Source organism: Aotus nancymaae, unplaced genomic scaffold, assembly GCF_030222135.1.
Source record: "Aotus nancymaae isolate 86718 unplaced genomic scaffold, 86718_ANA_hifiasm-v0.15.2.pri h1tg000072l, whole genome shotgun sequence".
Lineage (NCBI taxonomy): Eukaryota > Metazoa > Chordata > Mammalia > Primates > Aotidae > Aotus > Aotus nancymaae.
In genome coordinates, this window is record NW_026988487.1 from 4,371,200 (window position 1) to 4,386,783 (window position 15,584).

Here is a 15,584-nt window from a genome sequence, read left to right on the forward strand (position 1 = left end):
TGGCTCAAGCCTGTAATCCCAGCACTTTGGGAGGCCGAGGCGGGTGGATCACGAGGTCAAGAGATCGAGACCATCCTGGTCAACATGGTGAAACCCCGTCTCTACTAACACAAAAAATTAGCTGGGCACGGTGGCGCGTGCCTGTAATCCCAGCTACTCAGGAGGCTGAGGCAGGAGAATTGCCTGAACCCAGGAGGCGGAGATTGCGGTGAGCCGAGATCGCGCCATTGCACTCCAGCCTGGGTATCAAGAGCGAAACTCCGTCTCAAAAAAAAAAAAAAAAAAAAAAAAAAAAAGTTAAAATCAAAATAAGTAGCAATGGGAATGAGGAAGAGAAGAGTTAGGGATGGTAACCTGATTTCTGGCCAGGTAGATGGTGGTATCTCTCACGAAGACAGGGAACAAAAGAGTAGCAAGTTTGGGAGATAAGTTCACTTTTGGACATGTTGGGAGATATTCACATCCAGTAAACAATCATAAGATGAATCTGAAACTACAGAGAGAGATCTGGCCTTAAAATTCTTAGTAGGCTATCAGTTCCATGACAGAAGGACCTTGTCTGTTTTATTCACCACTCTGTGCCCAATGGGCACAGTACCAGGCACATAGTTGGCACTCAATAAAAACATCTGTTAGGCCAGGCACGGTGGCTCACGTCTGTAATCCCAGCACTTTGGGAGGCCAGGGTGGGTGAATCACCTTAGGTCAGGAGTTCAAGATCAGCCTAACATGGAGAAACCCTGTCTCTACTAAAAATACAAAATTAGGCAACCATGGTGGCACATGCCTGTAACCCCAGCTACTCAGGAAGCTGAGGCAGGAGAATCACTTGAACCCAGGAGGCAGGGGTTGTGGTGAGCTGAGATTGCACCACTGCACTCCCATCTGGGCAACAAGAGTGAAACTCCATCTCAAAAATAAATAAATAAATAACATCTGTTAGATGAGTGGGTTAAACATTCTGGAATAATCAATATTAATGGTAAACTGAACCCCTGGGAATGGATAATACCAGTGAGGCACTATGCAGAGTGAAAAACTAAAGAGGACCTTAGAAAGAATGCCCAGGAGCACCAACATTCATGTGAGTAATAGGAATCCACAGAATGGTCAGGAAGGTAAGAGGAAAGCCAAGGAATTTCAAAGTCACACAACCTAAATACAATGTTTCTCAAAGGAAGAAGTAGCCAAAAAAACACTGCCGAGAGGTCAAGTGTGAGAAGGAAGAAGACAGAAAACAAGAAAGGCATTTATGAGAGCTACTAACTTTTCTGAAAGTTCAAGAATAATGAGTAGGAAACACTCTGAATATATATCTAAAGTTTCAGATCTAAACAATTATATAATAAGATGAATTACTTGCTGCATGAGCAGCTTATTCTTTTTATTCTTTCATTTACTTTCCCAGTAGCTTGAAAAAACACTTAAAACGTAACCTTTATTAACTTGTTTGTTCCATCTAAAGTGTCTACCTCTTCACTGCTGCTTGCTTGGTTAAAAAAATAAAATTACAACCAGGCGCGGTGGTTCATGCCTGTAATATCAGCACTTTAGGAAGCAGAGGCAGGAGGATCACTTGAGGCCAAGAGTTCCAGGCAATCCTGGGCAACATAGCAAGACCCCCGTCTACACACACGCGCGCGCACGCACACATACACTAGCTGGGCATGATGGCACACACCTGTAGTCCCAGCTACTCAAGAGGTTGAGGCAAGAGAATCACTTGAGCCCAGGAATTCGAGGCTGCAGTGAGCTATGATCACTCCACTGCACACCAGCCTGGGTGACAGAGCAAGACCTTGTCTCAAAATAAATAGATAAGAAAAATAGGCTGACACTCTTTGCAGCCTCAGCCCACCTGCACCCAGGTGAATTTAAAAAAAAAAAAAAAACAGGAAAAGAAAATTTTAAACATATTTTTTTAAGTAATAAAGTGCCTGCCTCTCTAGGCTTTAATCCATTACCCTGTTTATTTCCTGCATGACATTTATCATGATCTGTAATTAACTGGTTTGCTTACTGTTTATCACAATGTAAACTCTGAGAAAGCATGGGCTACCTTCCTTGTCTGTTTTGTTGGTGGCTACATCCCCAGAGCTTAGAACAGTGCCTTGCTCTGCCAGGCTCAGTGGCTCATGTCTGTAATCCCAGCACTTTGGGAGGCCAAGGCAGGCAGATCACTTGAGATCAGTAATTCGAAACCAACATGGTGAAACCCTGTTTCTACTAAAAATACAAAAATTAGTCGAGTATGGTGGTGGGCACTTGTAATTCTACCTACTCAGAAGGCTGAGTGAGGTGGGAGAATCACTTGAACCTAGGAGGCGGAGGTTGCAGTGAGCCAAGATCGTGCCACTGCACTCCAGCCTGGGCAACAGAGCAAGACTTCATCTTAATTAAAAAAAAAAAAAAAAAAAAAAAGGCCAGGCACAGTGGCTCACACCTGTAATCCCTGCACTTTGGGAGGCTGAGGCAGGCAAATCATGAAGTCAGGAGTTCGAGACCAGCCTCGTCAACATGGTGAAACCCCATCTCTACTACAAATACAAAAATTAGCTGGGCATGGTGGCGCCTGTAGTCCCAGCTACTCAGGAGGCTGAGGCAGGAGAATCGCTTAAATCCGAGAGGCAGAGGTTGCAGTGAGCTGAGATTGCACCACTGCACTCCAGCCTGAGCCTGGGAAACAGAGGAAGACTCTGTCTCAAAAAAAAAAAAAAAAAAAAAAAAAAAGAACAGTGCCTGGCTCAATAAATATTTGTTCTTTCTAAGCATCTATGTTTCTGTTTATCTTTCCATCTACTTGAGGGAATGGGATAAGATAGTACTAGAAAATCATAAAGTCCCTATCCAGCTCTTTAAAAGAAACTGCAGGAAAGCCGGATGCAGTGACTCACACCTGCAATCCCAGCATTTTCGGAGGCTGAGGCAGTGGACCACTTGAGGTTAGGAGTTGGAGACCAGCCTGGGCAACACAGTGTGACCACCCCGCTCATTTTCCACATGCAAAGAATAATAATACAATTACATTAAAACTTCAGGGCCAGGTGCGGTGGCTCATGCCTGTAATCCCAGCACTTTGGGAGGCCGAGGCGGGCAGACCATGAGGTCAGGAGATCAAGACCATTCTGGCCAACATGGTGAAACCCCATCTCTACTAAAAATACAAAAATTAACCAGGTGTGGCAGCGCATGCCTGTAGTCCCAGCTACTTGGGAGGCTAAGGCAGGAGAACTGTTTGAACCCAGGAGGGTTCAAGCAGTGAGCCAAGATTGCACCACTGCACTACAGCCTGGGAAACACTTCAGGACTCTGTCTCAAAAAAAGGAAAACTAGCTGGGCGTGGAGGCACATGCCTGTAATCCCAGCTACTTGGGAGGCTGAGGCATGAGAATGGCTTGAACCAGCAAGGTGAAGTTTGCAGTGAGCTGAGATCAGGCCACTGCACTCCAGTCTACGCGACAGAGCTAGACTCTGTCTCAAAAAAAAAAAAAAAAAAAACTACAGGAAGAAAAAGAGAAAACACACTTTAAAGGGCAATAATAAATGAGGCACAGTGGCTCACACCTATAATCTCAGTTACTTAGGAAGCTGAGGTAGGAGGATCACTTAAGCCCAGGAGGTTTAGGCTAGATTGAGCTGTGATTGCAACACTGCCCTCCAGCCTGGACAATAGTATGAGATCTTGTCTCAAAAACAAAGGTGGGCGAGGGGGGACAATAATAGAATGCAGAATCTTAAAAATTCTAGACCTATACCCTGGAGAAAATCTTATCAGCAGGTAAAAGAATTTCTCAGGCTCTATAACCCTGGCAGAGCAGGTAAACAAATCAGGAACAATATATCCTGGAAATACACTATAAAAGTTAAAAAAAAAAAAAAAAAGATGGCCGGGGGCAGTGGCTCACACTGGTTATCCCAGAATTTTACAGGCCAAGGCAGGCAGATAACCTAAGGTTGCAAGTTCAAGACCAGCCTAGCAAACCCTGTCTCTAGTAAAAATACAAAAGTTAGCCAGGGGGCCGGGTGCGGTGGCTCACGCCTGTAATCCCAGCACTTTGGGAGGCCGAGGCGGGTGGATCACGAGGTCAAGAGATCGAGACCATCCTGGTCAACATGGTGAAACCCCGTCTCTACTAAAATACAAAAAATTAGGTGGGCATGGTGGCGCGTGCCTGTAATCCCAGCTACTCAGGAGGCTGAGGCAGGAGAATTGCCTGAACCCAGGAGGCGGAGGTTGCGGTGAGCCGAGATCGCGCCATTGCACTCCAGCCTGGGTAACAAGAGCGAAACTCCGTCTCAAAAAAAAAAAAAGTTAGCCAGGGGTGGTGGCAGGCACCTGTAGTCCCAGCTACTCAAGAGGCTGAGGCAAGAGAATCACTTGAACCCAGGAGGCGGAGGTTGCATTGAGATGAAATTGTGCCACTGCACTCCAGCTGAGTGACAAAGCAAGACTCTGTCTCAAAAAAAAAAAAAAGTTACTAGCAAAAATATTAAATGTAGGGTCACTTTCTGTATTTCTACATCTTAAAGTTTCAAAAAGGAGGAAAAAAAAATCCATGAATTTTTTTGTTTGTTTTTGAGACAGGGTCTTGCTCTGTCACCCAGAGCAAGTGGTATGGTTTACCAGAGTACAGTGGCACGATCAGGGCTCATTGCAACCTCGACCTCCTGGGCTCAAGGGATCCTCCCACCTCAGCATCTCGAGTAGTTGGAGCCACAAGTGCATACCACCATCCCTGGCTAACTTTTCTACTTTTTTTCAAAGATAGGTCTCATTATGTTGCCCAGGCTGATCTGGAACTCCAGGGCTCAAGCTATCCTCCCCTTCCCTGGCACCCCAAATTACTAATATTATAAGCATGAGCCACTGTGCCTGGTCCATGATAGTTTTTATGTGACAATTTTATTTATTTATTTATTTATAGACAGAGTTTTCCTCTTGTTGCCCAGGCTGGAGTACAATGGCGCGTTCTTGGCTCACCACAACCTCCGCCTCCCGATTCAAGCAATTGCCCTGCCTCAGCCTCTTGAGTGGCTAGGATTACAGGTACCCACCACCACGCCTGGCTAATTTTGTATTTTTAGTAGAGACAGGGTTTCTCCATGTTGGTCAGGTTAGGTTAGTCTCGAACACCCAACCTCAGGTGATCCACCCGCCTCGGCCTCCCAAAGTGCTGGGATTACAGGTGTGAGCCACTGCACCCGGCCAATGTGATAATTTTAAAACAAAACTAGCCAATTTTAATTCCATTTATAGATTTCAAATTTAAATTTCTTATAGAAAAGTAACTAAAATGCAATTACTTCCTCCCAGATGAGTTTCATCAATTGACTATAAATATATTAAGAAGCTAGTCAGCTCTATAGTAACTGACATATACCATGCTCTTAAAAATAATTCAAATTAATATCTATGATATTACAAATGTTCTTTTTTTTTCTTTTTTTTGACACGGTCTCACTGTGTTGCCCAGGCTGGAGTGCAGTGGCATGAACACAGCATACTGCAGCCTTGATTTCCTAGGCTCATGCGATTCTCATGCCTCAACCCCCCTAGTAGCTGGGACTATAGGCAAGCATCACCACACCCAGCTAATTTTTGTATTTTCTGTAGAGATAAGTTTTTGCCATGTTACTCAGGCTGATCTCCAACTCATGAGCTCAAGTGATCCGCCCACCTCGGCCTCCCAAAGTGCTGGGATTTACAGGTGTTAGCTATCATGCCTGGCCTTGGAAAAGATCTCCAATATAAATAATATAGTGGTTATATGGGAGAATAGCCTCATTTTTTTAGGAGATAAATATGTTAAGTACTGAGAGACAAAGTAAAGTATCATAATGTCTTCAGTTTACTTTCAAATGGTTCAGCAATTAAATATGTGCATGTGTGTATATGTGTAATTACATCCACATATACAGACATAAATAAAACAACTACTGAATCTATATAGTGAGTATACAAATGACAGATGTACTTTCCATTTTTCTATATGTTTGAAAATTTTTCTAATAAAAAGTTGGGGGGGTGGGATTTACTGAAAAAGCTTACTAACCTTGAAAAAAAAAAAAAAAAAACTAGCAAAGTTCACAGTGGCTCATGCCTGTAATCCCAGCAGTTTGGGAGGATAAGGCAGGCAGATCACACGAGCTCATGAATTCGAGACCAGCCTGGGCAACATGGAGAAACCTCATCTCTACAAAATATCAAAAATTAGCTGGCATGGTGGGCATGCCTGTAGTCCCATCTACCTGGGAGGCTGAGATGGAAGGATGGCTTGAACACATGAGGCAATGGTTGCAGTGAGCCAAGATCGCACCACTGCACTCCAACCTGGGCCATAGAGCCAGACCTTGTCTCGAAAAAAAAAACACAAAATAAAATAAAATTCTATACGCTGAATTTCAGCACTTGTCTATTATATTAATATATAAATTCCCATGGTTCAGTTAAAACATTTTTGGGTGTGCCTATTATGACAAACTACTAAACACTGAAATTCTTAAGAAAACAAAACACAGTGCTATAATTCAAATCAATAATTAGATATCACTGGTCAAGATTTTAAAGTATAAAACAGGATTTATATATACACATTCCCAAATAACAGCTTTTTAAATATATATAACATTACATACATTATCAAAGTGGTCTATGTTGATATTTCTGACCACAACTTAATAATTTATTTAGATAACAGCTGTATTCATTATGAGTGTTGAGCAGAGCAAAAGAACTTGGGTAGGTTCTAATATCAGTTCTCCTGGGAACCAAAGTTCAGTACAATATAAATAAACAGCATATAGTTAAAGGTAAGGTAAAAATTCCACAAAGCAGGAACACTATACACTCTCAAGCACAGAATTGGATGTGTGACTTATGGCACACACTTCAGCAATGCAGTGAGTCAATCTACTAATCTACCCTCTGATTAGAGGTAGCTGAACCAGTTAGATACTATACCCAGTTTAGTGTTCTCTTTTGTGACTGGTTTTTCGTTTTGGTTTTGTTTTTTTGGAGACAGAGTCTCACTCTGTCACCCAGGTTGTAGTGCAATGGTGTGATCTTAGCTCACTTCAACCTCTGCCTCCCAGGTTCAAGCAATTCTCCTGCCTCAGCCTCCCCAGTAACTGGGATTACAGGTATCCACCACCATACCCGGCTAATTTTTGTATTTTTAGTAGAGAAAGGGTTTCACCATGTTGGAAAGGCTGGTCTTGAACTCCTGGCCTTAGGTAATCCACCTGCCTCAGCCTCCCAAAGTGCTGAAATTACAGGCGTGAGCCACAGAGCCTGGCCTTCTTTTGCGATTCTTTTTTAAGGGGGTTGGGGGATTGTTGCTTTGAGGGGAGTTACACTTATTTTTTTTTTTGTCTGTTTTTTTTCCTTTTTGTGTAGAACAGGGTCTTGCTATATTGCCCAGGCAGGTCTCAAACTCCTGGGCTGAAGCTATCCTCCCACCTCTGCCTCCCTAAGAGCGGGAATTACAGGCGTGAGCCACAGCACCCGGCTGTGATTTTTAACTAAGTAAAAATATGAATGTCACTACAGCAGGGACACATAATGGTATCTCAGATATTCACATTCAGAAATTTCAAATTTAAAAAAAGATATGTCTTGCCTGGCATGGTGGCTCACACCTGTAATCCCAGCACTTTGGGAGGCCGAGGTGGGTGAGGTCAGGAGTTCAAGACCAGCCTGACCAACATGGAGAAACCCCATCTCTACTAAAAACACAAAATTAGCCAGGTGTGCTGAGTGCCTGTAATCCCAGCTACTCAGGAGGCTGAGGCAGGAGAATCGCTTGAACCCGGGAGGCGGAGGTTGCAGTGAGCTGATAGCACGCCACTGCACTCCAGCCTGGGTGACAGGGAAAAAAAAAAGTGTGTGTGTGTCTGTGTGTCTGTGTGTGTGTGTGTGTGTGTGTGTGTGTGTGTTTTAAAATATAGGTTAGGCATGGTGGCTCACACCTATGTGTATGTGTGTGTGTTTTGATTGTTTGTTTGCTTGTTTGAAATGGAGTATTGCTCTGTTGCCCAGGCTGGAAAATTGCTTAAACCCAAGAGGCAGAGGTTGCAGTACACCAAGATGGTGGCATTGCACCCCAGCCTAGGCAACAGAGCAAGACTCCATCTCAAAAAATAAAATTGAAAAAAGAAAATATCAAGTGTGAGCCAGGTGTTGTGGCTCACACATCTGTAATTCCAGCACTTTGGGGGACCGAGATGGACAGATCACTTGAGGTCAAGAGTTTGAGACCAGCCTGGCCAACATGGTGAAACCCTGTCTCTACTAAAAATACAAAAATTAGCTGAGTTGGGGGGCACGCACCTGTAATCCCAGCTACTCCAGCAGCTGAGGCAGGAGAATTGCTTGAACCTGAGAGGCAGAAGTTGCAATGAGCTGGTATTGGGCCACTGCACTCCACCCTGGTGACAGAGGGAGACTGTCTCAAAAAAAAAAAAAAGTTATGAATGAATGAGAACACTAAAACAAGAACAATGAATGTCAATACCTATTTTCCTCCTCATGAGTCTTATGGGTCCCATGCTTATACACTTCCAAAGACAGGAAGTGTCCAAAGTCTTCATTTAAACAAAATCATACTGCTTTAAGTGCTAATTCCTTGGGAACAAGTTAGAAAATTCTCAGTAGTGGCCAAGCGTGGTGGCTCATGCCTGTAATCCCAGCACTTTGGGAGGCCAAGGCGGGCTGATCATGAGGTCAGGAGATCAAGAACATCCTGGCCAACATGGTGAAACCCCTTCTCTACAAAAAAAAAAAAAAAGTTTCAGTAGTATCTCTCACCTCTGCATTCAATCATCCTATTGTTTTGGGTTTTGGTAAGGAATTCGGTCTTGTTCTGTTGTCAAGGCTGGAGTGCCATGGTCATCACAGCTTACTGCAGTCTCAAACTCCTGGGCTCAAGTAAGTGATCCTCTTGCATTAGCCTCCTGAGTAGCTAGAACTACAGGCTCACACCATCACATCCAGCTAATGTTTTTATGGTTTTTGGTGAATGGGGTCTCACTATGTTGCCCAGGCTTGAACTCATCCTTTTTTCTTTAAGCAAATGACCACAAAAAAGCAGTCACAAAATCATGGAACCCATTCCCAGTAAAGATATTCTCTCTTCAGCCCACTCTCTCCATATATGCGTCCACCCCGAAAAGGAAGGAAGGGGCCGGGGGCAGTGGCTTATACCTGTAATCCCAGCATTTTGGGAGGCAAAGGTGGGTGGATCACCTAAGGTCAGGAGTTCCAAGACCAGCCCGACCAACGTTGTGAAACCCCATCTCTACTAAAAATACAAAATCAGCCAGGCGTGGTGGCCCATGCCTGTAATCCCAGCTACTCAGGAGGCTGAGGCACAAGAATCACTTGAACCCGGGAGGTGGAGGTTACGGTAAGCCAAGATCACGCCATTGCACTCCAGCCCAGGCAACAAGAGCGAAACATTTTGTAAGACAGAATCTTGTTCTGTCACCCAGGTTGGAATGCAGCATCACAATCTCAGTTCAACGCAATATCCACCTCCCAGGTTCAAGCAATTCTCCTGCCTCAGCCTCCCAAGTATCTGGGATTACAGGCGCACACCACCACGCCTGACTAATTTTTGTGTTTTTAGTAAAGACAGAGTTTCACCATGTTGGTCAGGCTGATCTCGAACTCCTGACCTCATAATCTGCCCACCATGGCCTCCCAAAGTGCTGGGATTATAGGCATGAGCCACCGTACCTGGCCAGGAAAAGATTCTTTAAACTCACATGTCTACTTTTCAGAAGTTTCTTTTTCTTTTTTTTGTGAGAGGGAGTCTCACTCTGTTGCCCATGCTGGAGTGCAGTGGCAGGATCCCAGCTCACCGCAACCTCCACCTCCCAAATTCAAGTAATTCTCATGCCTCAGCCTCCCCAGTAGCTGGGATTACAGGCACCCACCACCACACCCAGCTAATTTTTTTATTTTTAATAGAGGCAGAGTTTCACCATGTTGGCAAGGCTGATCTCAAACTCCTGATCTCAAGTGATCTGCCTGCCTTGGCCTCCCAAAGTGCTGAGATTACAGATGTGAGCCACCACACCTGGCCCTTTTTTAAAATTAAAGCAAATCATGCCTCTTTTAAAAGAATCAGAAGTTGCACAAATTCCTAACATGCCCAGTTATAACCTCTCTCTCCAGATCATTCTGTTCCCGGATTTCAAAATCACTGGGCTGGGCTCAGTGGCTCACACCTGTAAGTCCCAACACTTTGGCAAGATCAACAAGGTAGGAGGATCACGTGAGCCCAGGAGTTCTAGACCAGACTGCGCAACATAGTGAGAACTTGTCTCTATAAAAAATTTAATTAGTCCAGCATGGTGATGCATGCCTGTGGTCCTAGCTGCTCAGGAGGCTGAAGGAGAGGATCACTTGAGCCCAGTAGATTGAGGCTACAGTGAGCTGTGACTATGCCACTATACCCCCGCCTGGGCAACTGAGTGAGACTCTGTCTCCAAAAAGAATTTAAATTTAAGGCCGGGCATGGTGGCTCTTGCCTGAAATCTCAGCACTTTGGGAGGCCAAGGCGGATGGATCACGAGGTCAGGAGATCAAGACCATTTTGGCTAACATGGGTGAAACCCTGTCTCTACTAAAAATACAAAAAAATTAGCCAGGCATGCTAGCACACACCTGTAGTCCCAGCTACTTGGGAGGCTGAGGCAGGAAAATCACTTGAACCACGGAGGCGGAGGTTGCAGTGAGCCAAGATGGTGCCACTGTACTCCAGCCTGGGCAACAGAGGGAGATTCTATCTCAAAAAAAAAAAAAAAAAAAAAGAATTTAAATTTAAAAGTCACTGACTTAAAAATAAATTATTCAGTAGGTTCACAGGGCTTATTCTGGATAGAGTCAACAGGATGTTCTGGCTGAAAAACTGAAATTTAAGCAAAGCAGACAGTGAGGAGCTAGCTATGTGAAACGCTAAGGAGAACATTCTAGGGCATGGGCAAAGGCATCAGACGGGTCTTGGTTAAGGAATGGAAAGGTGTGTCCAAGGCAGCCCAAAGGAGAGAGTGATGAGCGATAAGATAAGATAACTGAACTTGATTAGCCTCTGAAACTGGTCCAAATCTATCTAAAATTAGCCCTTCTTTAGGTTGTTTTTAAAGAATCCCTAAAACAGCAGACTAGCTCCATACAAGAAATTCAAATATAAGCAAAGAAAAAAGTTAGAATGTATTCAAATTATGTCCCATCAATATAAAAATTAAATTTCTGATGCCTTGCTTAGAATTCTTGCAAGCAAGAGATTATAGCACCTCATACACTCCTCAAACATTCTCACTATTTACATACCCACCTAAGTTTCCACAGAGGTGCTCAGAATTTACTTTACATTCTCTGGTGATGGATAATTTCCATGCTTTCAAATCACTGTTGCTGTAAATACCCTGAGGCACTTACTTTTGCTATAATAGACTCTTGGACTCCATATTAAAGGCACAAACAAAGCACTCACAGAAAACTAAACACAGAATTCACTCTACATATTGGCCTAAAAGAGACAATTTCTAGGTACTGAGCAACACGTGATTTATGAACTTATATGAAAACTGATAACAAGGTATGTTTATGTTTGTGGCCTGAGAGTTGGCTCATTTAGGATTTCATAAATGTTTTCTGTTCTCAGGTCACGACCCTTTGCCCAATGGTTTCACTACGGAGAATTTATAGATGTGATTGGAAAAATATAAACCACAATAAATTCATCCGATAATCTATTTTTTTAAGTCATTTACTTAAGAATTAATATAGAGCCCAGAGTCTAGCAGTTGGTCAGTTTTATTTCCTGATTCTGCAACCTGTGGCAGATGGTTTTCTTGGCACGTGTGACCTTGGCATTTTTGCCCATATTTACATGGACTGACAGGAGTTTAAGGCTGGAGGGAGCATTTCTTTACGTGAGGTAAAAGGTCATGTCTGGCCTGCTTGTCACCTGTGTGTATATGTGGTTAGTCACTTCCATGTATATTCACACACTGGCAAGGGCCTGTATGAGCACGAAGCAGCAGCAAGTCCTCTCAGAAGTAGCACTTGCTCTCTATTCTATAAAGAGTGCTAACAAACAAGCAGAAATTGTGATCCTATCATTATTTGGTTTTTCATCCCTTCCTTCCCTATATAATAGGAAAAGCTCTTGAAATAGTCCATTTTGGTGGGGTGCAATGGCTCACGCCTGTAATCCCAGCACTGGGATGGTCTGCCCAAGGCCAAGGCAGGCAGATCACCTTAGAGCAGGAGTTCAAGACCATCCTGGGCACCATAGCGAAACCCTGTCTCTACTAAAAACAAAAATTAGCAGGGAGTGTTGTCCTAGCTACTCAGGAGGCTGAGGCACAAGAATCACTTGAACCCCGGAGGCAGAGGTTGCAGTGAGCAGAGATCGCTCCACTGCACTCCACCCTGGGCGACAGAGTAAGACTACGTCTCAAAAAAAAAAAAAAAAAAAAAAAAAAAAAAAAAAAGCCAATTTTCTTTGGCAAACTCAGTAGCATTCCTTTGAGAAAACTGGATCCCACAATCAGAACTAAAAATCATCACTACAGTCAAGTTTTTAAAAAAGGAAAAGAACTATTTAACCAGATGCAAAGGTATACATGAAAAAACAAAACAAAAATTTTTAATGGTGTTACTATTCAGTGTTAGGAAATGAGCTACAAATCTGACATCCTAAAATCTTTTCAATTCTTTTTGAAAAATACTACGTCATTCTGTCAATTATAAATTATTTAGCCTCCTTTGATTACCAGGTATTTAACCAGGTGTGCTAGATGCGTGAGAAACAAAAACAGGACACTTCATCTGCCTTTGATAAGGTCCACAGAAATAATGCCAATGCAGCCTGAAAGCTAAAATCCTTGTCACGCTCAAGAAGCCAAAGACCTGTCACTTGCACCCTAAAACTCCAAAAGGTTCGGAGTCGAAGTGAGGGCACCCAGGTCACTGCTCAGGTGCTAGAGTTAACAGGCGGCCAAATGCATGTATAAACAGAAGTTTGAGAAAGAAACTCAGAGGAAAAATCTTGCCAAATGTCACCTACATCTTCCCAACCCCGCCCCCCAATCCTTTTTATAAATAAACGGAGGGTTTTTGAAGGGAACTGTCCAAGGTTACAACCTGACACGGAAGAATGCTTCGGTATGGAATAACAATAAAATTGTTTATATATGTATTGAGTACTGCCACACAACATCTAAAAGTTGACAAAGTGTCAACCAAGGCACAGAGAACATAAAATAAGACCTCTTTCTCAACAAGATTAAAACCTCAAGAAGAAATTGACCGAAAGAGGGAGATCTCTAACTTCCCAAAGCAACAGCAACCCCCCTGGAAAGGTACTGGAACTAGCGGAAGTTACATATCCAAGACAGAAGTGTCCCCCTCCCCAAGGGTAAAACTTTGAACCGCCATCTGACTATCCCAAGGTAGTTGGAAACTTTCCTCAACAACAAGAAGCAACCAGACACCCTACAATCTCCGCCCTTGGACATCCCCAGGTGTCCTCCGGCCAGGCTGCCGCTTCCTCCCCGGGTCCTGCCTCCTCCATCTCGCTCCCTTCCCAGGACACTCAGGAGCCAGCCTCCGCTTCCAACGCCGGCCTGGGTCCCGGGGTACCTGGATGCCGCAGTGCTTAGTCCCGGGGGGCCTCGGCCTCAGGGCCGCCCTCCAGGAAGCCCGTCGCGCCTCCAGTCTCCCACAGGGCCGCGACCCCCGACCCGGCCGCCCTCGAGGCCGGATCCCGAGGCCCCCGCCCTGCAGCCTGCCTCACCTCCTCCGCGTGCTTGCGCAGCGCCTTCTCCCGCTCGTACTGGGTGATGAGCTGCTCGTTGTCGTCCCGCAGCAGCTCCAGCTCCACCTGGTGCTCCTGGTCCTGCGCGAACACCGAGTCCAGGTTCTCCAGCACTGCCACCACCAGCGGCATCAGCTCCTTGACCACCTCCTCGTCGTAGCGCCCGATGAGCCGCTCGAACTCGCGGTAGATAGAGCCGGCCAGGCCGGACACCCGCTCCGACATCACGGCCCCGGAGCCGCCGGGCTCCTCCTGATACACCACACCGTCCTCCAGCTCCATGGTGGCGGGCGGGCGGGCGGCCCGGGGCGTCGCCGGCTGAGGGGCGGCACCGGCCCGCACGGGACGGGCCCGGCTCAGGCTGGGACGGGGACTAGGGCTGGGGCCCGGGCCGGGGCCGGGGTTGGGCCCGGCGGGGTGGGGGCCGGGGCTGGAGGAGGGGAGGGGTGGGGTGTGAGGTCTCACCCCAACCGCCGCTGCACCAACTGCCTGGGCGGCCGGGCCGCGCGCGCCACACGTCATCCGCGGGGCGGGGCCGGCGCGGCGACGGCCCGAGGGGCGGGGCGCCGCGGGAGGCCAGGCGCGGCCGGGGGCGGGGCTAGCGTCATCGGGCGCAGGCGGAGGAAGCGGTGGCGTCAACACTCGGCGCCGCGCGGCCGGTGCGGGCGCCAATGGGGAAGACTGCGGTCGGAGGGTGGGGCGAAGTGTCGGTCCCCCGCGGGATTCGTGGGGCGGGTCCCAGGGGAAAGGGAGGGGTTCGGGAAGAGTGACGAGCTTTCTTTGGTTAACTTAGCTGGCGTTTCTATTGCTTTTTAGAGTTCACAAAACACCTTCGCACTTCATTCCTACAACACGCGTAAAGCGGTGGCTGTTTGGATCCCGTTACACAGACAAAGAAAGTAGGCCCAGAAAAGTGGTGATGCTCTCAAGGTCACGCAGCTAGAACGGGAAACGGGCTGAGCTGGGACTCAAACCAATTCTCTAGATTGAGAATTCCGGGCTCCGAAAAAAATGGGAAACAGAAGGGGAGGGGAAACAACCGTAACCAGGTTCTGCCTAAGTGGAAAAGTGGTCTCGAATAGGATAGAACTGTTTTGTGCTATGGAAGGGTAATGATAGCCTAAAACAGGAAGGGTGATAGCATTCTAGAGAAGGGTGAAACCGGAACGTTACTGGTTGCACTTTCCCAAATAGTGAGTGTGTCTGCAACGTCTGGCCAGCTTGGGACATGGGGCATTTCCAGGCTCCAGCCATCCTCCTCTCCCCAAGTCTTGAAAGGGGAAGGAAAGGGTAAGTGAGAGGTTGGGGAGTAGTGGAGGAAAGAGGAGGAGTCGCTGGAGTGAATAAGTCCCCATGACAAATGAGGTCCCCGCCGCCTGGGAGAGCGTCACGTGTGGGGAATGACAACGCCCACGCCTAGGGCGGGCTGAGTCAAGGATCGCTTCCCGCTGTGCTCATCTAAAGTCCGCAATAAACGTCGGATGGAATGGGGCGGAAGATACTCAAAAGTCCCTTTTCTCTGCTGCAGGTGACTCAGTTCTGCGTCCCCGACTCGTTTAAGATGAGGGGAAGGAAAGGCAGGACAAGCATGAGTTTAGGGGGAGAATTGGCCACCCACCGGGATCATAACTGCCCTTAGCTTGGAGTTTACAAGTTCAAGTACTGCCCACCAAGTATGAAGTAGTCCCCTAAAGTTTCCTACGCATGACCCACCTGGAGACCCACAAAAACAGTATGAAGGTTGGGCAAGAGCAA

General features: G+C 46.1%; 1 protein-coding gene across 7 annotated transcripts in view; it reads right to left on the reverse strand.

The window, feature by feature from the left end:
* The window catches only part of SPAG9 (sperm associated antigen 9), a 145,435-nt gene extending 131,116 nt beyond the window's left edge, over positions 1-14,319 (reverse strand). For 5 of the 7 annotated variants that reach the window (XM_012463571.2, XM_012463567.3, XM_064367545.1 and 2 more), the window contains exon 1: positions 13,809-14,111. In XM_012463571.2, the coding sequence (XP_012318994.2) occupies positions 13,809-14,111 (303 nt within the window). Of the gene's footprint in view, positions 1-13,808 lie in introns of all 7 variants that reach the window. The other 2 variants (XM_012463573.3, XM_012463570.3) reach the window with 1 other exon arrangement.
* Between the last annotated feature and the right edge of the window lie 1,265 nt (positions 14,320-15,584).